The 23721-nt window shown below is 42.1% G+C and overlaps 2 protein-coding genes and 1 long non-coding RNA gene across 8 annotated transcripts in view; 1 reads left to right on the top strand and 2 right to left on the bottom strand.

Moving 5' to 3' along the window:
• The window catches only part of LOC126398287 (zinc finger protein DPF3), a 423217-nt gene extending 413541 nt beyond the window's left edge, over positions 1-9676 (bottom strand). For all 6 annotated transcript variants that reach the window (XR_007570750.1, XR_007570749.1, XR_007570751.1 and 3 more), the window contains exon 1: positions 9522-9676. Coding sequence is in view for 2 of the 6 variants with exons in the window: in XM_050057497.1 (XP_049913454.1) it covers positions 9522-9553 (32 nt within the window). In the remaining 4 variants the exon portion in view is untranslated. The remainder of the gene's footprint in view (positions 1-9521) is intronic.
• The window catches only part of LOC126398334 (uncharacterized), a 672738-nt gene that overhangs the window by 31567 nt on the left and 617450 nt on the right, over positions 1-23721 (bottom strand). The window lies entirely within an intron of this gene.
• wdr21 (WD repeat domain 21) lies at positions 10085-23699 on the top strand. Its single transcript, XM_050057476.1, has 13 exons — positions 10085-10563; positions 10653-10777; positions 13763-13920; positions 14045-14127; positions 14580-14682; positions 14843-14986; positions 16944-16993; positions 17089-17168; positions 17426-17518; positions 17960-18057; positions 18191-18367; positions 19497-19611; positions 21815-23699. The coding sequence occupies exons 1-13, from the start codon at positions 10448-10450 to the stop codon at positions 22048-22050; spliced, it is 1578 nt and encodes a 525-aa protein (XP_049913433.1). The 5' UTR covers positions 10085-10447; the 3' UTR covers positions 22051-23699.

The raw sequence follows: 23721 nt of genomic DNA, 5'->3' as shown, positions 1-23721 counted from the left end.
AGAGTTCATATGACGTTTTTCCAAACAACTTTTTATGTCGGGGCTGCAGCACACTTGGATCACTACGGATGAGCAGTATGGAGATATTTTGTGGTTTCAATTTTGTGTTCTTGGACGTTAGTCTGTGGCGCCGTCTGCCATTAGGTGTGCTAGCCGCTCCGCCCGCCGATCTCTGCAAGGGATGTGAGGACTCAAACTTCACCAGAGCCTCCGTCAGCATATGGGTGAGTAGATAATGGCTGAATTTTCATTTTTGGGTGCACTATCCCTTTAAGTTACTGCTGATGATAAAACACTGCAAAATGACAGGAGACCTTTGGCCATGGATCAGCCTGCTACTATTAAATGTCATCGACATTATCACTAGACACACCTTCAAGTGGGTAGCCCTGTTTTAATGGAGATGTAAATCCCTGCCACACTGGGCTGACGTGCTGAGTCAAACCACGTCAAGCCAAGCCAGCAAGTGTATGGAAAAACGGCATAAGTGGAGAATTTCCCCCTTGTGAAAAATTTCTTTCATTTAAGAGAGATGTTTGCACATCCAGCTGTCTCAGATGCAGGTGCGTTAGGAAATATCATCTGAGTCTTTGAACAGAAAATCTCGCACACTGCTCTTGCTCAACTTCACAGTTTATAAGTAACACTAACATTTCGGTCGGACTGGACCTTCGTCATCACTCGACGAAGGTCCAGTCCGACCGAAATGTTACTTAAAAATGAATTTCAGGCACTGCAGCATCAACAGTGCTAACAGTGGCCAAAGTGCTGACAGAGCTGACTGGAGGATGGGCACTACCCTTCCACGATGAAACCATCCCATTATCACCACTAACAACTGTTTGTTTTTTTAATTATCTTTTTATTATGTTTAAAGTCAACATATACAGAGTGTTATACTTTGTACACTTTTTTAACAACTGAAACAGTACAAATTGGACAAACAGAAAAAGAAAGTAAGAGAATTAAAAATAGAGGTAAAGTAAAATAAATAAATAAAGAGGGGCGTGTAGCATAGAAAAAACATGGGGGTTACATTACAAATGATGTTCCATTATAACCTGAAGCCTGATCTATGTGGGCTAATGAAATCAATCCATCCTTTCCAGCATTTTTCAAATTGATCCATCTTGAGTCTTAGAGCGAATGTTAGTTTAAGTTTTAATTTAAATTTTCCCAATCCTCTAGTGATAGTACAGAGTTTCCTTTGTTTTCCCATCTTTCCTTAGTAACCACTGTTTAAGTGCAGTGCAGAGAAGATGAGCTAGCCAGTGGGATACACACACTGGAATCACATACACTAACATGCATGCACAGCTGTAACGTACCACAACAACGAACAGAGAAGCTTGGATTACTTACTCCTCAGAACGCCATTACTCTGCTATATCTTCACGTAGCAAAAAGTGGTTTGCTGCTACATTAATGCTCTGAATACGTATATATAGCTCCATGAAAAAAGGAAATGAAAGTATGAATAAAAAGAGGGGAAATAGGAACATTGGACAAATCTGACATATGGCACAGTACAGCTACCTTGGTACACCTTGCATACTGTCTATTTCCAGGAAGTCATTGCTACCAGTAAACAAATAGTCCAGCATGTAACACCCCAATTAAACCCACAAACTGTTGTTTTCACAGCACCACAGCAAACACGCTAAAGTAAAACCTCTATAGTGGCTCTGTGTGCACCTCCAGCGCCACAGCGTATGTTTAACGTCCGCGCTTCAACACATGTGGCATTTGCTGGCTGGGGTTTGTGTCAGGAGACCTAAAGAAATGAGGAAGGCAGCTGGTGTTTTTAAGCCACGCGTGTTTTTACAGTATGACGACGGACCAGCAGTCACACTGATCCAGTCAAATCCAAATCTCCAGAAGAGACTTCCTGTCACATAACTCACATTCCCAGAGGTGAAGCGTTATCTCTGCTTTCACTATTTGTTGCCTGGGCTGAAGTGTGTGTGTGTGTGTGTGTGTGTGTGTGGACCTACAGGCATCTGTCTTCCCCACTCTTCTTCCTCCCCTGTGTCATCCCATATCGCCTGTACGTTTCTGTCCCATTTCCAGCAACAAAGCGTCTGTGTGACGTCCTCGGGCGGCTTCATAAACTCTTACATAAGCAAGCGTTTCGTGCCTGTTTGTTTGACTGCTGTGCATTTTGTCTGAGAGGTGTGTGTACATGTGTTTGGCTAAGTGAGAGTAAAGAGACAGTGTGTGTGTCTATATGCCTCCAAGACCATCTGTCTGTGGGTTGCGTGTCCTGATACATCCTCCCCCCACTCGCCCGAACCAGATTCAACCATCAGAGATTGTACTGTGCTCCTGTTTGTGCCCATTAGTCGACTGTATGGCTGATCCTAGTGATGGAGCTTATGTAAGAGGAGTTTTGCATGTCGGAGAAACACATTCCTCTTGGTCAACAGCTTCCTGGATACTGATGGAATCTGCAGTTGCTGTGTGTGTTTGTGTGTGTGTGTGTGTGTGTGTCTGTATACCACTGTGATTGTCTCAATTGCTTCCATACAAGCACAAAGGAGCTTTGTGTGTGACGGCCAGTCTTGTCATTGTTTCCAGGTAAAAGCTCCCAGAGACAGAGCTTATGGACGTTATGCATATTCAAACCTCAGCTTAATCTTCATCTCTATTAATCAGACCTTCTGTTTGGATGTCTGCTGTCACTCCTCGCCATCAATCTTACTTTAATCCGCAACGTGTCTCTGTCTGTTATGTATTGCTCACAGCACGTTCGCTCCGTGCTGAATTGAATAATTAATCACTGAAAGAACTCATCAGTGGCATAATAAATCACTGTCCTACTTCTCCCTACATTTCCTCATTTCATCCACATGTTTCCTTCCTTGCTGTAGTCCTTCTTGGGGACGCATCAGGACGCATTAGTGTTTACACTACAAAAGATATGTGGTCAAATGCGTCCCCAGATCACCTCAGCAAGTGGTTTGAGTGATCGGATCACAATGTGTCTTGCTGGTTGTTTACACATTTTTAGCTCTGTCAACTTGTGTTCGGATCAACCAAGACGCATGTTAATACCATGTATAAAAAGGAACATAGTCTGGATCATGAGTCAGCGACCATTACTACCAAAAGAGCCATTTTTGACCCAAAAAATTATAAAATAAAAAATCTGTGGGGAGCTGAAAACATATTTGAGCATTATAATGGAGGTAAGCTAGCCTATTACGTCTAAATAAGCCCATACTAATAGTTTGAGCATTCATGAATATGTTTTACCACAAGGTGGCGACTGTGCAGGGAACTGGACGGATTGTATTGCGGAGTTTTGCACAGCGGCGACCGGATCTTTGCTCTCAAACCACAAAAACATATGATGGAACAACACTCTCCTTCAGTACATTATTCTATGCTTTCTTTTGATTTTCACATTGGCTAGTCATCCTCTTTAATTTGTCTTCTGATTAAATCCGAACCGTTGAAACAATATATAATATAAATCCCGCTTAAGTCTACCTGTGACCAACTAACTAACCCCCTTACAAAATGGACTGCAAACCATTTTCAGCAGTAGAGGACAGGGGGACAATCGTGTCCAAAATCCATTTGAATTGACATTTTTTTAAATTCCATTACAGCAAAAGTTGATAAATGCGATTCATTTAGAATAATTAATCACAGAGCTTATAATTAATTGGATTAATTTGTTTAATAGCTTGACAGCCCTAATTCCAATACATCACATTGATCATAACGGACATTTTTTTTGACATTTTATAAACCAAATCATTCTTCAGTTACTTCAGAAAATAATCAGATGCAGAACGGATTGATAAATGATGAAAACCACTGTTTTCTTTCTTGGGTTAAAGCAAAAACAAAAAAGCCCTGAGGCAGGAGGTGTTTTGTCGGTCTTGTACTAGAATCACATCTTTGTCAATCATTTTAATGAGCTCTCTGCTTTGAAGCAGCATCCAGGCTGATGGCTGAGGTTACAGCATCAATGACATCACCAGAGACAGACAAGAGACGACAGAAACTGAGCTGCAGATTTAAAAACATATTCTTTTTATGTTTTGTTGTTGTGATGTGAAAATTGAATTGCAAGACTTTCAGGTGTTCATCTTGGAAAATTATAGAAACATAAAAGCCTCTGGTGATCTGCAAAAGGTTTCACTCTGGATTTCATCGAACAACCACCGACTAATTTGGTTTTATTTCTTCACCACAAAATGAAACCTCTAATTAGATTAACAAGTCAGACTCTGCTTTTAGCCAGACGTGTGTGTGTGTGTGTGCTGACATTCTTGCAGGTGTGTGTGCAGTAGAGCTGTGGTGGTGTTGGTATACTGCTCTGTCTCTGTACTTATGAGCAGTTAATATGACATTTGAAGGAGATGCTATGATTTATACCTTCTGTTGAAACAGGGAAGCACGAGAAAAGAACTTAACACTTATTAGATGTTGTTAATGTAATGTGATACAATACAATGCAAAGGACAGATAACAAGTGAGACAACAGGAGAGACAAACAACTCAAGGCAATGCAAAATAAGGGGAGAGCACAGCATTGTAATAAACAGTGCAACATCAGTGTGACTGCACCACTCAGTGACAGTGTTCTTAAAAAACGTCACCACAGCAGGTTCAAAGGACTTATTGGACACAACAAGCCGATCACTAACAGAGCTCTTCAGCTCGCTAAAACACTGAACGATGATCCTCATTTTGCACAACACTCTAGAGCTTCCTACTTATTCTTTGCTCCATGATAATGTCTTCAGGGTTAGGGTCAAATTTAGGAAAGGTTTTTGGACAAATCTTGTTTTACTTATTTAAGCACTGCAGGCAAGTGGTATATATGTGGTCTTGTGCAGAGGTCAGTGTTATGTAGAAATATGGTTATCAGAGTGAGTTAAGTCAGTCTACATTTTGCCAACAGGTAAGTGCAAGTATTAAGTAAAATGACGGTATTATAGTTTTGTAACATTAGAAGTGTGGACTTTAACAAAGAATGGCTTCACGCAATTTAAAAATGGATAAATAAAATTAGATCAAATGTTTGTAGTAGTTAAGACCTCACAAATTCAAATTTAAGACTTTTAAGGCCTTACTGTTGCAACACTGAAGCTAAGACATTTTAAGACGACCTGTAGACACCCTGTTCTCATGAGTCAGGGGTCAGGCCAATAATGGATCCTGCTTTGCTGAACGGTTTGTTGATCTTGTTCCTGTCTCCTGAGCTGCACCCCCAACAAACAACGGCATAAAATAGGACACTTGTTCAACAGCTCATGGACATTAATAACAGTTGTGCTTCTGAGTGCACAGACATCCTGCGTTAGAAGGGATACATCAGTGTTACTGCATCTTATATCAAGCAAGGGAGTTCAAGTATCTCGGGGTCTTGTTCACGAGTGAGGGGAGAATGGAGCATGAGAGGGATCTCCAGTTTAGTGCAGTGTCTGCAGTGATGCAGGTGCTGTGCTGGACCGTCATGATGAAGAGGGAGCTGAGGAAGCTTTCGATTTACTGGACCATCTACGTCCCAACCCTCACCTATGGTCATGAGCTCTGGGTAGTGACCGAAAGAATGGGATCATGGATACAAGCAGCCGAAATGGTTTCCTCTGTAGGGTGTCTGGGCTCAGCCTTAGAGATAGGGGGAGGAGCTCTGACATCCGGAGGGAGCTCGGAGTAGAGCTGCTGCTCCTTCGCGTCAAAAGGGGTCAGTTGAGGTGGTTCAACATCTGATCAGGATCCTCCTGTTAGAGGTGTTCCAGGCACGTCCCACTGGCCCCGGAGCAGACCCAGAACACACTGGAGGGAGTATATATACATCTCGTCTGTCCTGGGAACACCTTGAGGTCCTCCAGGAGGAGCTGGAAAGCGTTGCTGGGAATAGGAACGTCTAGAATGCTTTGCTCGCAACCCGTCCTCGGATAAGCGGCTGACAATGGATGGATGGATGTTTTCATGTTTTCTGATTAACTCCATAACAAACCCTGGTTTTAGATACATGCTTTATAATTCAGAATATTTTGAACAGCATGGGAAGGCCTCGTGATGCAGTTGAAAGTGCTAGAAAAAGCTCATAAGTGATGCTTACGTTACGTTTTTTTGTGTAACTAAGAGTTCTTGGAGTAGCACTACATTGCATTTAGTGGTAACTACACAGTCGCTCAAGTGGCTCAATATGAATGTTGTTTTTGAGTACTAGTATCATGTTGTGAGTCTTTTTGCAATGTATACTTGAGTAAATCACATCTAATGTACATAGTTCAAAACGTGTCTTTGACATACTATAATTTTGGAATATATAAAACTGAAAGGGCCCACTGACGAGCTGATAATAGCCGGTATGACTTTACAGCATTTCTCAGCATGAACTGTTTAAATGTTGTTTGCATGACCTCATTCAGCTCACTGACTCAGAGGTAATGCGAAACTGTAACAACGACTGACTCTTTCACAACACGAACCTCTCCAACGAACAATCAGACACATCTCTCTCATAAAGATCTGCCCAGGACGCACACACGGCACCTCAGAGGAACATTTTAACACCACTGGTAGTGTCAGGGAATGATGGGGGTTCACCACTAAAGATAGAGCGGGGAGAGGAAGCTTACTTTTGGCAAGGAATAGGTAAGAGGCCCCAGAGGAAGTGGCAGCAGCATGTGGGCACTGATAGGCGTCTTTGTGGCACTTTGTAGGGCGAGCAGCGGGGTGAAGCAGAGAGGAGGGAGACGAAGAAGAAGAGGAGGAGGAGGAGGAGCCAAGGAGGCAGAATGGGAGGGAAGAGGAGGGGTCTGATATGTCCCGGGGCACACGTGTTCCCTTTCAAACCCTGTCACACTCATTTTCTCTCAAACACGCGGATGTGTGTACGCACGAGCGCACTCACACACACACACACGCGCTTGTCCGTGCACAAACAGACACACAAAGGGAATGAAAGGGAAAGGTGCAGAGTGCAGACGGAGGGGGGAGGAAAGGGTGTCGCAAAGGGGAAACCCTGATTCAGATGCAGTTTCAGATGCTATGTGGAGAACAACATCCATTCACATGTCAGTAATCTCACACACACAGAAACATAAAGAGGGAAACGTGCCAGTTCCATGTGCACAACAGGGAGGAAAAAAAGGATTGATCACTGCATGGAGCTTTCTATAAAAAATGTTCCTGGCCATTTAACTCCCCATGCCTGGAAACCATTCCCGGACATTCCCACTCCCCGGGCTCTCATAGACAAAGGCCAGGGTTCGCCCCTGTGCTGAGGGTGTAGCATAAATGTATGCAGTAAATGCAGCCAGACAGACAACCCCACCACCCTCCCACCTACCCCCCAAACCTCCATCACTCACTCACGCTCCCTCTCACGCAAATTGGGGGAGGGGCGGGCAGCTACACAACCGCCCACGCATCCAACAAACACACATAATAAAAACACACACACACTCACCCCTCCTTTAAAATTTCCCTAAATCTCAGCCTGCGTCCTTTCAATCCCTCATGCAAACACAACCCAAACCACCTTCCACCTGAGCTCTCCTCTTCCTCATCACAACCCTAATGATAGAAAAAGCACACATAACACGCACATCTCTGCATGTAAATTACATCGCTCATTTGAATACTTCTCATGTCAGCTCTTCATTAAGTCCAAGGCCACCCAGGTTTCAATCACAAAGAGGTCTTTGTAGGGGAAAAACACGAGAGTTTAAATAAATCAAGTAAATATGCACAGCTAAACATGTCTGAGTGAGTCGAGGGAGAGCCAGACGTATTTACTGCGAGCTGCTGATGGTTGCAATTCATCTTTCAGAGTGGGCAAGATTATATCACGTTCTCTGTGACTGCGTATGATTTACCAGCTACATCCTGAGGACAGATGAGACAAGCCGGCCCTATTGTTTCATACAGTGGACTCAAAAACTGCCTTAAAAACTGCAGCACAACATTATTCCCCATAAAGTCACACACTCCAACAAGACAGTTTTCTCTTAATATGCACACATTGTTTTCCCTTTTTGCAGATATCACATGCAGGGGGGGGGGGGGGGGCAATCCTGTCTGAGAGAATCCTGTCATATATATATGAAGGGCAGATGGGGTTCCCTTCCTCCATCAGTCTGTCTGTCTTTACATATACCTCTCCCTCTCTCAACAGATGGAGCCAGGAGAATACTGGGACGCTCCTAATCTGCTGTTTTGCATGCACAACTGCAGACACACACACACACACACACACACAAAAAACACCCATATACCTACATTCTCCACAGCCTAATCTGTTTCAGTAGAATACAGCAGCTTAAAGCCTTTTTTTGTACAGTAGGATCTTCTTTGGCTTGTCAACAAAGAGCTCTGCAAAACAACAGCATCCTGAGTCCTCTCTCTTGCCCTCCTTGTTTTCTCCTCTGACTATAAATACAGAGAAATGTTATTTGGCACATTAATGGTTCAGTTTTGTTTCCAGTTTAAGAGGATGCACAGCAGATGACTGATGACAGTTCAACAAGGTTTCTTCACACTTCCATGTTATTACATTTTTTTTAAATGAAAGCATAGATGTGGATTATGCTACACTTATCCACAGCATCACACACATTCATGTATGGCCCCTTTGCACAACAGATTTTAGGATAAGGGTCTTAACTCTGTGCACATTCCACATGCCCAGTGGTAAACATCTGCTGTCAGCCAGCAGGAAGACAGACATGCATTCAGTAAAATGGCCTGAGCTGGAAGTTACGGGTGCTCTTATTGCAGGACACACATAAGAAGGGTCTTTTTTAATTATTTTTTTTTTATATATTTGGCAGTTTTTGCACATTTTCTTAAAGGTGGCAAATCAGAAAACATCCATGCGTCCATTGCAAAGATCTGACACTGCCACCTTTAAGTCATCCGTTGTAAAAATCTAACTTCAGGGACACTGCACGCCCCCTAAATCTGCTTTACATCGCAGCTTCCCTCCACATGCACGAAAGGAGGTCAATACTGTATATTAATAACATGTTACAAACCGCCATCCATTGTTTACATGCGTTTGACACTCGCAGCAAAAAGCCCGAGCCGCGCAGCGAGCGAGAGTCGCCCTCTCAATGTGCGCTTTGTGACATTAATGGCATGAAATGATCTATGCAAATCCACCCGCCTGCCACTGACAAAGAAGACCTGCATGCAAACTTCTGTCAACCGTGTTTGTAAAGCAGAATGTGCACGGTGGCAACTTTTTGTCTAAGTGAAACCAAGTGCATGAGGTGGAGAGAGAAACAAAGTGCGGACATTTACGCGCGGGTTGGAGACGCTTTCTCTGCACATTGTGCACGAGTGCATGCTTTAATATTAGTGTTACACAACACAGCAAGTACAGCGATACCTGCAGATAACACACGGAGACTGTCCAAGAAGTGCATGGCAGCTGTGTTCATTTTTGTGCTTCTTATTTAAAACCCTTAACCCTGTGCAGATCAGTCACTACCTTACATCCAGTCAAATATGCAATATTTTAATTTTAAAAAATGAATTTTACTCACGATTTTAGAGGATTATGAATGACTGTCGCCATTTTCCTGCAGGACTGTAACGTAATATTCCAAATCTCGGTGTAGTTTGGGACCCTTATGAAAAAAACACAACAGCCAATGCGGTCCTGGGCACTGTGCTCCCTACCAATACAACACCAGCATCAAGACATTAGGCGTGGCTTCAGAGAAATCTGTCAACATCAATGTCCCAGACCTCAGAGTAGTAAATATCACAGAATAAAATCCAGCTGTCTTTATTTTAGTGAAACAGTTTGAAATAAGAGTGTTAAATATCATGGGCTCTGTTGCAGTGGCCTTTACAGGTTTTATTCTGGGCTTTTTATACAATAACAGCCTGTAATACAACCATTTATTTTAATTCATTGAAATCAAAAGGGGGTAAAATAAGAGGGTGCATATTTTGTATTAGTATTTCCAATGTCCATCGTCTGTCAATCAAATATAATAAAACACATTCCTTCATTATAATTCTGGTTCGTGGCTCACAAAGAAGACAACCAATGAATGCCTGCGACGTCAGCCGCTATTGTTAGCGAACAGCCAATGAGTGGCATCGGGAGGCGGGACAACATGGCAGGAACTCACTGTACAACAGTTAGCTTAAAAGGTGTTTAAACTGTAACGTTACGTTCATTTATAAAGTAAATAAAGATTGTTAACCTTTAACGGAAGGCGTTTTTACTGAGCTATTAAAACTGTATTCACGTTTACTCATGTCTAATCTCCGACATTAATATAAAGGTGTCGAAAAAGATGTGTAGCTAACGTTAGCTAACGAATGCTAATGGCTACCCCTTGCTAATTTAGCTAACACGTAAACATGCCGCTTCAATTAGCCTTAAACACTCGTACACACAGAAGTGAATGAAAGACAGTGGTGTGAGGATCCTTACGTTGCGGCCCAGACAGCAGGGATGAAGAAGTGGAACTGGAGAGAAGGGCAGCGGCCGTACAGGCGACGAGGTGGTGGTGGTCAACGCCATGGTTGGTACAGGGGCAACCGGCAAAGGTCAACACAGGAGGAGCAGTGGTATGTTTAAGGACACTCTGGCGCATGGTTAATTTTAAAGAAAGTGATGTGTGTCTGTGACGTCAGTAAGAGTGGTCCTGTGTTGTCAGGTTTGGACATGATGATGCTGGGCCATCATACAGAGCACCTCAGAGGAGATATGAGAACCAGTCCACCTCCTCCTCATCTTCCTCATCTTCTTCCTCCTCCTCTGAGACCAGCACTACTGCACCAGGTCAGTAACACTCACCAACTCTTTCCATAAGTGAACAAGCATTTGTTGTGCAGCACAGTGGTGTTCAAACATTATTGTTCCAAGGCAAACCCTCATGAAGGTGACATTTCCAAGGCTGGGGTGTCAAACATACGGCCCATGGGCCAGAACCAGCCCGCCAAATGGTCCAGTCCGGCCCACTAGATGACTTGGAGGTGTCAGGTTTGAGGAGCAAGTCAAACAATGTGTTGTCTTCATGTAAAATTCTGCTTCAGAGGCTTCTCCTCCCTGACCAGGATACAGTTCTCTCATGTAACAATAAATACTTACTGTGACCATGTTTAAAGATATATATTGTGCAGAATATTGTCAATCAGCAGCTTCAGTTCAGAAGAATCTGTATCAGGAGATGTCTGGATAAATGCACATGTAATGACAGTGAGAAGTAGACTGACTGATAGATTGTTAAAAATTGCACTTATTTTTCTTAAGACATCTCAGGCTGCTCATCTGTTTTGTGAAAGGGTGGATCTCCACAGACTGTACTTGTAATTCCTCACACAGAAAAAGGCAAATATTGGAGCTGATGGCTCTTATAGGTTATGGTGCGATGGTTTTATCGGTCCGGCCCATCTAAATCCGCCCTCTCAGTGGAGACACGGCAGTTGAGAGGGCGGAGCGAGAGGACGTTCCTGTAGTAGTTCCTCCCAAATAGTACCAGAAACTTCTTCAGTGGAAACGGGTCTAAAGTTCCGGAACTCTGTCCTTTGGGGGTGGTTCCTGCGGTGGAGACACGCACCAACGGCCCCGGCCCCGTAAAATTACCCCAAAGTTCCTGCGGTGGAAACGGGCCTCTTGTTGTGCTGCATTTCTTGTATGAACATTGCTATGTAAAGAAAGTTTGTCATTATTACTATTATTATTATCATTTCTGAGGATGCATAGTATACATCAGGGGTGTCAAACTCATTTTAGTTCATGGGCCACATGCTGCCCAATTTGATTTAGATGGGCCGGACCGATAAAACCATCGCACCATAACCTATAAGAGCCATCAGCTCCAATATTTGCCTTTTTCTGTGTGAGGAATTACAAGTACAGTCTGTGGAGATCCACCCTTTCACAAAACAGATGAGCAGCCTGAGATGTCTTAAGAAAAATAAGTGCAATTTTCAACAATCTATCAGTCAGTCTCCTTCTCACTGTCATTACATGTGCATTTATCCAGACATCTCCTGATACAGATTCTTTTGAACTGAAGCTGCTGATTGACAATATTCTGTACAATATATATCTTTAAACATGGTCACAGTAAGTATTTATTGTTACATCAGAGAACTGTAAAACAGGCAAACTTATTTACTGATTCAAAGCCACAAATCTTAAAATCATAAGATGAAAAAGTCATTTAAAAAATTACACCATAAAATCATAGCATTGTTTGAATTGTAGAATGAAGCTGAGCAAGAGCAGTGTGCGGGATTTTCTGTTCAAAGACTCAAGCGATATTTTCCAGCGCACCCACATCTGGGACAGTTTGATACACGAATATCTCTCTTCAAACTATAAACCACAAATAAACAAATAAAATCAACTAAGACAGGTTTTAAATGAGTTGCATCAGCGTGAAGCGTAAAAAGGAGTTTCAGACCTGTGTTAGGTAGCTCAGAAACAATAAGTATTCATGTAGAATATATTGTATTAAAATGTATATAGAGTCTATATTGCATCACAAATACTGTATACAATTCATGATAAAAATGACTTAAAATTTTCCCTTAAGGGACCCCTTTTCTGTCACTGAGTAAGCTGACAACTTCTGACAAAGTGACATATGTCTGTTGATATTTTATGTTATATTTGGTGCAGAACAATAACAATAAACTGTACAATTAACCAAACTGGTGAACACAAGGAAGCAATCTGGATTATTTTTTCCTGTGATTGTTACACCACACATGAGTTGTCTTGATATTTTTATGAAGTTTTTATACAAGTCTGTTTTCTTGAGAATCCTACACACCTAATAGGCTTCTGCTGTGTTGTTTTGTCTGACAAATTCAATGTGCCCTTCTCTTTTAAACTTTGCCATTGCTCGATTAGCTCTGTTTTGTTTTTGTTTTTTTATCCGCATACTTTTCTAATTTAGGGGGAGGCTGTTTAGCAGAGTGAAGACTCAGACTCTGTAATTATTGCTTGTGTTCAGGTCTTCAACATGCCCTCATCCTGTAACCGTTATATCTTGAAGGATAATCTAAACTTTAAAAATAACAATACCTTTTTTTTTTTTTTTTTAAGATTTAGGCCCAGTAAAATCAAGAAGGCCTCGTGACTCTGTGTGAAGCTTTGGCAACCTCTAGTGGGGGTCAGGACCTCTGGGTTGAGAACCAACAAAGCATTATTACAAAATCATGTTTCCAGAATGTAGTGCTTTTTTTTTAGACTGGTGCTTTAGGTTTTAAACTGCAAAACTAATAATTAAATTGTTATTTATAATTTAACAGGCCATAAAGAAGAACCAGATTTGATTTTTTTTTACAATAATGAGGCAGGTTCAAATGCTATCACACAAATATGTTACAGAGAGAAAATTACATTTCAGATAGGTCTGCTTGCTAAATATATGTCTGTTGTTTTAGTTGATTTGGAAGAGCTATTAATCGTAGCATTTTTGTTCTGAACACAGAGGTTTAGTGTTCAGTCATGACTCATCATCCACGACACATAACACGCACTGTATACTGGTACTCGTACACTAATTTAATACAGTTGGTGCCCACATGAAGACTTAATCAAAAAACACTGCAGCACAAAACCCTTGCTGATCAGTACATGGTTATTCCGACTGTAAATGACATGATCAGGAACTTGAATAGCATATTTTAACTTTCAAAAGCTTCACTAAACACACTGCATCTGGTTCTTGCGCATCAATGTACAGTTGTAATGCCACTGCCATGTCCATATCAAATAAACTAAACTAACTTTACCACTGGTTGTTGGCAGAGCTGCCTGGTTTCTACTTTGACCCGGAGAAAAATCGTTACTTCCGCCTGTTGCCCGGACACAACAACTGCAACCCGCTGACCAGAGAGCAGATACAGGAGAAAGAAAGAGAGAAAGAGAGAAACAAGATGCTGGCAGAGGATGAAAAACCCAGAAAAGTGAGTCAGAATTATTTCAGTTGTTCTTCAGCTCGTAGCATTGTGATGTTATTTCTTGTGTTTGAAACTGCAGTGCTACTTCTTCTCATCACGTGTTTGGGTTCCATGTTTGTTTGTTTCATAGAAAGCACCAAGAAAAGGTTTGAACACTTCGCTGCTGCTGCAGAGACGACATCTTGGCCTGTTGCCTGAGAACTCCTATTGCAGGTACTGTATCACGCTGCTGTGTGTATACATGGACGCAGTGCTAGTCCTCTTGTATCCTATCCACATTGCTCACAGCTGTAATACATTAAAGAAAACAACCCCAGCAAAACAGTCTAACTGTAATGATAATCGGTTCTGTATGTGTAGAGTGAGTTTTCTTTGGAGCGTTGCCGGGCCACTAATAATGACGCTAATCAATTTTGACGTGGGTTAAAAAAACGGGTCAGGAAAGAAACATACTAAAACAAAGTCATAACGTTGTGCAGCCTGACAGTTTCAACTATATGAATACATTTTATTTACATGATTTATTTTATCCTCATGTCAAACATTTCTGTACACACATAAATACACAGACACATTGTCAGAGAGCAGAGAGGAGGGGAGTTAATGATCCTGGTCGTCTGCAGATGTTTCTAGTCAGTGTTAACGTGGTTACTGTGCATCTCCAGGCTGGTCCATGAGGTGAAGGTCAGTGGAATGAGACGCCACAAACTAGAGATCCAGAGCACGGACAACAGCAACCCCAACACTGACAACTTCAGACTCATAGTGGTGAGAACACACACCAAACACACTTGAACTCATACAATACATCAGTCGCATTGTATAAACACATTTTATACTTAGTTTAGAGTTGGAAAAATCATCACTGTTTTTTCCCAGTGTACTTGCTGGTCTGTACATCCTCCCTCTTCTTCCTCGTCTCTCTCAGGGGGACTCTGCATGCGAACGAGTGTTCACAGTCAACGATGTGTCACACGGAGGCTGCAAGTACGGCATCATGAACTTCAGCAGCAGCAGCCGAGGATCTCTGTCTGTGGAAATGTGCGACAACCTCTACTTCACCAACCGCAAGGTGGGAGTGTTTCACAGGAGCAGTGACTCTGAATGTGTATCCATGTTCCTTCATACATTTTAAAGGCACGCTCTGCAGGAGTTGTCACTTACTGTTGGTAAACACAACATTCAAACTTGGCCCCTCCTCGACTCAAACAAACTGAGAGAGCAGCAGTGCTCCAGCAAGACAGAGAGTGAATTAATGTTAAAGAGAACAAAGCTTTTTTCTGGTGTTTTAAAGCACAAATAATCACTCACTCCTCCTCACAGCCCTGCAGGAAGGTGCTGCGTTGTTGAACTTTTTGTGAGTTCAGAAAGCACATGCTTCACCCTGTCCACTTGGCTTCTTTGCTCTGTGTAGCTCAACCTTGCCCTCGATCACACAGACATGCAGACTTGCAGCTTGCATCCACAGAGCAGAGCAGAGAGACAGAGACTGTAATGTAGCCTGGTCGCTATGTTTTTATGGAGTCCTGAGGCCTGTACTACACAGCAGAATTTAAAGTTAGCGAGGTAACATCGGGGTTAACTCTGGGTTTTCAGTACTATGAAGGTGGTTCTCTTTTTAACAGGATAAATCACAGTTGCACAGTTGATCAGTTTTTAAAGAAATTGGATAGTGTATACCACTGTGCTTTGCGTTTTATTACTGGTTGCAGCTATCGTGTACATCACTATTCCTTATATGCCATCGCACAGTGCCCATCTTTGTATGTTTGTAGACTCTCACTGGCTGACTTTTATTTATAAATCTATTCTTGGACTTCTGCCGACATATTTGTGTTTACACATGTGTAGAAACCTCAGCCGATTTGGCCTGCGTTCTCAGGACATCATACAGATAAAGGTCCCGAGAGTCAGAACTGAACTGGGCAAAAAGGCTTTTAAATTTTCTGCCCCGTCTACCTGGAACGATGTGCAGAAGGACTTGAAACTGACACATCTTGTAACTCTGGGGGAATTCAAGACAATTATAAAAGACAGAGAATTAAGTTCAATTGGATCTTGTGATTGCACTGTGTAATCATGTAATCCCACTCTGGTTTTCCTGTAGTGTGTGATCGTACTTAATTTGTGTCTTGTGTGTTTGGTGTAACCATTTTGCTTTTGTGCTGCCGTCTTGGCCAGGTCACTCTTGGAAAAGAGGTTTTAAATCTCAATGAGTTTTTACCTGGTTAAATAAAGGATATTGATTGCAACTTAACAGCTGAACAGCTGACCTGCTCCGGAGCAGGTTAACTTCAGAGTATCGGATCACAACTTTTCAACACCCTGACCTCTGACCAATCAGATCACTGAAGAAAAAGTATCCATGGACAAAAGTCTCAGATAAAAAAAGAGGAGTCTTTTTATTGTTATCGTTCAGTGGAATCATTTCATTCTCTCAGGGATCTGTTTCCACTGGTTTTAAAACAGAGCTTTTAACAAACGGAGAAAACATTTACAACAATAAACACATGATTTTAGCAGGATTTGAACTTACGCAAAGTTTATTTTAGTCTGCAGTGATCGCTTACAGTGCTGCACCTTTCCACTCTGCAGCTCAAAATAACATGAGACACCTGTGTGATTAGAACTGGGATAAAAGAGATATTATTTCATTAGTAAAATAATCCACAATCACATATCACATGGCGCAGCCTCCTTCATTCATGGTTCTGATGATGTCACACGTAATTAACACCCCTGCCACTTCCACATGAACGCGCTCGTGGCTGGATAGGAAAACCCAGAGCTGACTGAACTGGTTGATGACCAGCTTTGTGGCACCAGTTATCAGACGGACGATGTGACGGGTGAGTCAAGCCAGATGACGAAAAGATATCCTGGGTACATTGAACTGGCTTCTGACCTCTGACCTCGTGCACACCAAAGGATGACACCCAAATTCCTGCATAGTAAACCCTGTTAGTTTGGTTACCTGTCATTTTGTTTTGGCTACCCATGAGCTAAAGGTTTGTCTAATTGTGTTTCAGGTGAATTCCATCTGCTGGGCCTCAGTCAACTACCCAGACTCTCACGTCTTGTATCCTTCTTCAGCATTAATGGTGCTCTTAGTCAGTCTACATGTGTTAAAACTCAACCACTGCTTGTATTTCCCTTGACTGAGCTGACTGTCAGGCTGTGTCTGGTAGGAGCGGCAGACACCCCCGGCTGTGTCAGTTTACTTCCTGCTTCTCTCTTCAGCAACTCCAACCCAGGTTGTACTCATCTTTTTTGGTTTCTCATGATGTTTAAGACATTCATGTTTGCCTTCATATGATGTTAAGTAATCAGAATAATTCATTTTGACCCTTTTTTAATTCATTAACCCTCACTGGGCTTCAAAATTCCTGACTTTGTAATGTACTCAAATGTCTGCAGGCTGACCGTGATTAAATAAAACCCATATTTTATGCTGGTCTTGTTTGCTTACCTCCCATAGTAACATTTCTCCTCTGTCCCTCTGTCTCCTCAGAGCAGCCCGGGATGCTGTGCAGCTTCAAGATATCCTCAGCCTGGTCTTGTGCTTGGTGCCTCAACCCCCAGTTTGACAAGACCTTCAGCACAGGTTTGTCCAGCCGTCACCCATTGTTTTGAAACTCAAGATTGAATATGAAATACATAATCAGATCATCGTAATAACTGGCTTCTGTGGAGCCGTGAGTTTTCCAGCTTGGCTGTAGTTTCAGGATGTTGAACAGCTTTGAATGATTTGTTTTGGCAGAGAAAAAGCGACAGCAATACGTTGGAATCGAAACAAGAACTTTTCTGTTGTTTTACCAAATCCACTCAGACAGAAACGTTGACATCCATCTTGGGCTTCAAGTTTATGTTGGAATGCAGAGTTACCTAGGCGCTCATTGTTGTTTTAAATCATTAAAATAGTGTATTAAAAGTTACCTAAGTAAGAGAGCTTGTTACTGGCCAACTTTGTAATTACTAATTGGGCAAACATTTCCTCTTGACAAACTGATAAATCTAAGTGATGTTTTCTTGCATGTGTTGTCAGGCCTGTCTCGTAGGGTGATAGTTAAAGATGCAGAGACGGGCCGAACGCAGACGTACAGCGCCGGCAGCGATGTCTTGGCTCAGCAGTTTGCCCTCAGGGTGAGTCATCTGTTACCTTTAAAGCATGTTTGAGTTCACTGGGAACATGCTGCAGTATGAATTTCTCTTTGACAAGGCTCAATGTTAAAAGACAGGAAGAGGCAATTAAGTAAAAAACAACTTTTTCCATCAGGTCCCTGTGCTGTTTAATGGTTGCCGGTCAGGAGAGATCTTCAGCATTGACCTGAGGCAGCGCGGCCGCAGGGATCAGAGCAGGAAGACCAGCCGCTTCCATCAGGAATCAGCCATCACCTCCGTACGCGTCCTGCAGGATGAGAACTACCTGCTCGCTGCTGACATGCTGGGCCAGGTCAGCTTATTGGCTTGAACATTTTTTGAAGATTAGTACTAAGTTATATAAGAGGGTGCTTCAGCTTTACTGATTTTAAATTCAAGATAAAATTATGGCTCAAATCAGGCCAGTCACGCACCCGTCAGGCATGAACGGAAACACATGACCCACCTTTCCCTGCTGTACTCTGCCTCTGACTGGCTTACCCTGACATTCTTATCCTAACTAACCAACGTTCATTCATTTTGCACAAACCTAACCAACCTAACTAATGAAGACAACGAGCACTAGCCAATCATAGGGAGAGAAGGGCAGGTCATGCCTTGTGCCATGATGCCAGTCCAGGTGTGCCATGGGATTTTGTCATTACTGTACATTATTACTGCAATATTCAACTGGGCCTACACAAAACGTTATGAATGCATTTTTGAAAAATGTGATTTAATTTAATTTAATTTTAGAAAACCCTCAGGGAAGCTATTTGTTGTTGTTCAGACATGGGAATCATAAGTGTGTGACACATCAAAAGCCCTGATTGGCAGCTAGTGTGAGGGACGGTAACATTTAAAAGGAGAAAGCCATGAGTGGGACGATGGACCCAAGTGAGTGAGGACGACCTACCACAGATAGAAAAGGGAAAACGAAAGCTACCTGTGTTATTTTTTCTTATTTTTAGTCTCATGCCATGATAAGAGTGATGACACACACACTGTAGATGCTACTGTGCACAGATATAAATACAGGTGTGGCCTGAGACTGTGGCTTGGGCACGAACAGTTTGAAAACCACTGTCCTAGGAAACAGTCTATAGTAAAGATGTACTGGCTTCCTGACCAGAGACTACAGATGTAAGTTAGCTCAAAGCTAACTCTGGTGCAGCTCAGAAGCTCTGTTTGTCCCTGTCAAATAAACAAATAAAATACAGATCTTTTTTGTAAACAGAGGGTTATAGATTGGGTCCTACAAACATCTCAAAGACTAGTGTGTTAACCATGTTTTGGTCCTGATGTTAGGTAAGTGATCCAGGTGGGAAGAAAATGGGTAACTAGCTTATATTTACACAAACTTCTTCAGAAGATAATTCATAAAGTATTAGCCCATGTGGATTTTATTATTGCTATAACTATGTGTTCTTATTTCTCTGCAGATTAAGCTGTGGGACGTGCGGGTGACAAAGCCAGTGCAGGAGTACAAAGGGCACTATAACGAGCATGCCTACCTTCCCATCCACGTCAATGAGCCTGAGGGGCTTCTGCTGGCAGGTAGGACAGGACACAGTTTGGTTTTTAAAGCTTTTACTGTTAAACTTGTTGCGGCACTGATTCCCCAGGTTTCAACAGGTCAGGAGGAAGTGTGAGAGGCAGTTCACAACCACATAAAAAAATAATAATTCACTAGTAGAAACAAGTCTCTACAATGGGAATGCCTCTTCGATAATGAACCAGTGTGTTTCTATATGGGGTAGGGGTCATGTTAGGTCAAACACACCAAGAGTAGCGCAGATGCAGGTGACCTAGTGTAAAGGGATTCTTTAATATTCCCTCCACTCAGGTTTTAAGACGCACAAAATCTCCCTCAAGCAGCTCAGCCAAATGACAGCACAGAATGCCCAGACGGACCTAGAGGCCAGAGTCTCTGGGGCTGTCCCATTTTTCCACACTTGGCTGAGTGCGCTTGGTTACGCACACACTTTGGTGACTTTTTGCCACGCGGAACGTACATTTGCCTATAGTGTTCAAGCACGTATTAAGTGGCCAAGTACGCAGGGATATTTAAAGAAATTGGGACAGACTTGACAACGCCCCTTACAGTGCGCATTGGATGTTATTCTCCGTGAACAAAAACATTATCCAAACATGATCCAGTTTAGAAAAGGGTGTAAAGAAATAATTTTCATGTAGGGATGAGAAAAGGTGTGGATAATCAGCAGGGATCTGCAGCTGTGATTTATGCTGAGCTGATGTATGTATATGGATATATGATTATATTTTCATGTTGGTACATGAACAGTTCATGATATTTCCATGACATGCATTTAAGGAAGTCAGTTAATATGCTGGCATATATAACACTACGTTGGATATCTAAAGGAAAGTTACAGGTTATTAATTAGTGAATAAAAGGGGTAGGGTTAAATAAGTTAACTACTGTTTTGTAATATTTGTCATGTTGGAAATAAAGACATCAATCAAAAGAAATGACGGAGCAAACCACTCACCTGTATCCATCAGCTGCAGTATATTTAGCCCCGTTAAACAGGTAATCGTTTTCCGTTCTTAACTTAATGAATTGGAACGTTTGTTCCGTGGTCCCTATTTCAGATAAATTCTGTGGTTAGTAAATAATTCCAGGGCAAAGCTTGATGTGAATTTCCTCACCACAGACACATTAACAAAGCTTCCTAACATGTACCATCGTGACGCTATCATATGAACGGGACTATGATATAAAGTTACATTTATAAAACATTTTTCTTACATTGAAATTTCTTCGGCGGCATCTCAGTCAAAATCCCGATGATGGCAGACTCACTGAACTATAGTGGGCAGACTTCACCAGCTTCTCCTTCTTTAGTTTATTGCTGAAACTCCACCAGCTGGTGATGCATTGTGGGATTTATACTTGGCCAAATACTGCTCAGGTGCAGTCTCACCGTAAGTGTGGGTAAAGTAAAAATCAAGCGCACTGCACTTGTGTTTGTCGTAGAAATGGGATACACTTGTGCTCTTACACTAAGCTCATGGACTCGCACGTCAAGTGTCCAAGTGCATAAGTGTGATGAAGCGCACATAATGGGACAGGCCCTCTGACTGACAGTGTTTGCTAACATCAAGTCTGCATTCAATTGAGGAAGAGTGAGAATGTTTCCTCAGCTCTCTTAGGAAGGGCGTCGTCCACCCTGATTGGTCCAGAGGGGAAATGCACCAAGCTGCTCTCCATTAATTAGGAGTCATTACCCACACACACACACACACACACACACACACACACGCGCGCACACACACACACACACACACAACAGGTGACCTGAATTACCCTCCAATCAACTCCGGGGAGCTGTGACATCAACCCAAACTGTACTGTACTAAACAATGAGGGATTGCTACACACTGAATCAAACAGACACCAAGGTCATATCTACCATGCTCTGATGTACTTAGGCCTTGTTTAGACTGTCAGTCCAAATTATTTTCTTATCCAAATTGTATCCAGATTGATTTTAGGACATCTGGACCACAAAAGAAAAAACACATGAATATGTTTTCAGCAAATATGATCTGAACTGTATTTGGAGGTGGTTTGAAATGGGATTCCAGTCACACTGACATGTGTCTCAGTGTGGACTCTGTGGACGCTCAAATCAGATTTCAAAGTGTCTTTTTCTTCAGCTTCAGTTAAAAAAATACACATACACAAAAACAAAACTCTCACTTTGCATTTCCTCCTCTTCTCTTCCTTCCCCAGTCGGTCAGGATTGCTACACAAGGTTATGGAGCCTGAAAGATGGCCACCTACTGAGGACCATCCCGTCACCCCACCCGGCTGCAAATGACTTGATCCCGAGCGTGGTCTTCTCCTCCAAGCTGGGCGGCTGCAGGGGACTCCCCGGCCTCCTCATGGCCGTCAAGCACGACCTTTACTACTTCCCGTACAACACTGACTACCAGGACGGAGGAGAGCAGCCGGCCAGCGCTTATTAAGGAAAAGACTGAGAATGCTTCATCTCACAAATCATTTCTTGAAAAACTACATTTCTTTTTTGCCAAATGTTTGGATGGAGTTATATTCATATACAAGATCTGTAGGTATTTTATAGTTGAAAGCGTTCGGCCAGTGTACGTTTCATTTCCACAAGGCTGAACTGAACTTTTGATTGAGAAGATGACCTCAGAGGAGTTGCATTTAAGTCTCAGGGGAATGTTATTTTCGACCCAGTTGTTTGTGCCAAGAGGAAATAGAAGTGCTACATAGACGAGTGCACACGATTACTACAGTTAAAGGGACAGTTCACTAAAAAAATGACCATTTGTTTATCAAGTACTGAACTTGGGAAGAAGTCTTTCTCGTATGCCTCCATCGTGAACGGAGAATCTGAAAAAGGCAAACAGCAGCATAACTAGATCAAAACATCCATTTGCAAACTCTCACAGGAATCCAAGTGGTTGAATCCAAGTCCCATTTATTTCAGCAGTTTGCTCAGTTCTTCCCAAACACGTCTTTGCACTTCAGTCCTACAAGTACAAGTAGCACGCCTTGAGTGTGCCTGAGCATGCATGTATGAGCTCCACAGCCCTGCATACGACTGTTTGTACCAATGACAGTAAAAAAAAAAGATGGACAACGCATTTCCACTTCCTCCTCCTGGGTTAGGGTGTCCCATCTGCAGCCAGCCACCAGGGGGCGATGGAGGTGCTTTGTCTTCACCTTGTCCATCTTCATCTACAGTCTATGGCTTTACTGACGTGTTTTAAATCACAGTGTTTAGCGTAAAATGCATGTGTTTGAAGGGCTGAGCACCAACTGGATAAATAAGACTTGGATTTTACTGCATGAGACGTGCGAGTGTTTGTAAACAGATGATTTGATGTAGTTTTGCTCGGGCTGGGCAATATGAAGATATTATATCGTTATCGAGATATGAGACTACATATCGTCTTAGATTCTGGATATTGTATCATGATGTGGCATAAATGGTGTTTTTCCCTCAGTTTAAAGGCTGCATTACAGTTAAGTGGCTAAACTTAACAGATCTTCTATTTGTTCTAACACCTGCCTTAATTATTAATGAGATTGATAAAAAAATGTAATTGTGTTATTGTGTTTTGAACACAACAAAACAAAACAATAGTCATCCGTACAACTTTTGTGCATCACAGAGTGTATTTAGTCAGAAATATAATGTTGGATTTTGTCTCCCAGTCCGAGCATTGATGCAGTGCTTTTGAGGAGATTTAAAAATAGAGATATAGCCTAAAAATATTGTTAAATAATTTCCAGGACATATCACCCAGCCCTGAGTTTTGCTGTACTTTAACGTGGTCCCCAACCCATGAAGAATGTTCGCCTTTTTGGATTCTTTGTTCACCATGGAGGCACGCAAGAAAAGCAAAGTTTCTCTCATGAATTCAAGGTGACATGTGGCGAGTAGCTGATATACAAATGATCATTTTGGGGTGAACTGCTCCTTTTTAAGATTTCTTTAATCTTTTCGAATAAGTGCTCTTATGACGTGATTGACCTTTGATTTTTAATACAAACTGATAATAATTTGGAAATCCTGCATTTATACTGTGATTCAACACTTTCTTATCGTTGGTGATTGACAATTATATTCTAAAAAAAAAAAGAATCAGTAAACACGGTGATGTGTT

This window comes from Epinephelus moara, chromosome 12, assembly GCF_006386435.1.
Source record: "Epinephelus moara isolate mb chromosome 12, YSFRI_EMoa_1.0, whole genome shotgun sequence".
Classification (NCBI taxonomy): domain Eukaryota; kingdom Metazoa; phylum Chordata; class Actinopteri; order Perciformes; family Serranidae; genus Epinephelus; species Epinephelus moara.
Note: the sequence above shows the minus strand (reverse complement) of the source record. Positions and strands in the feature narration are given on the sequence as shown.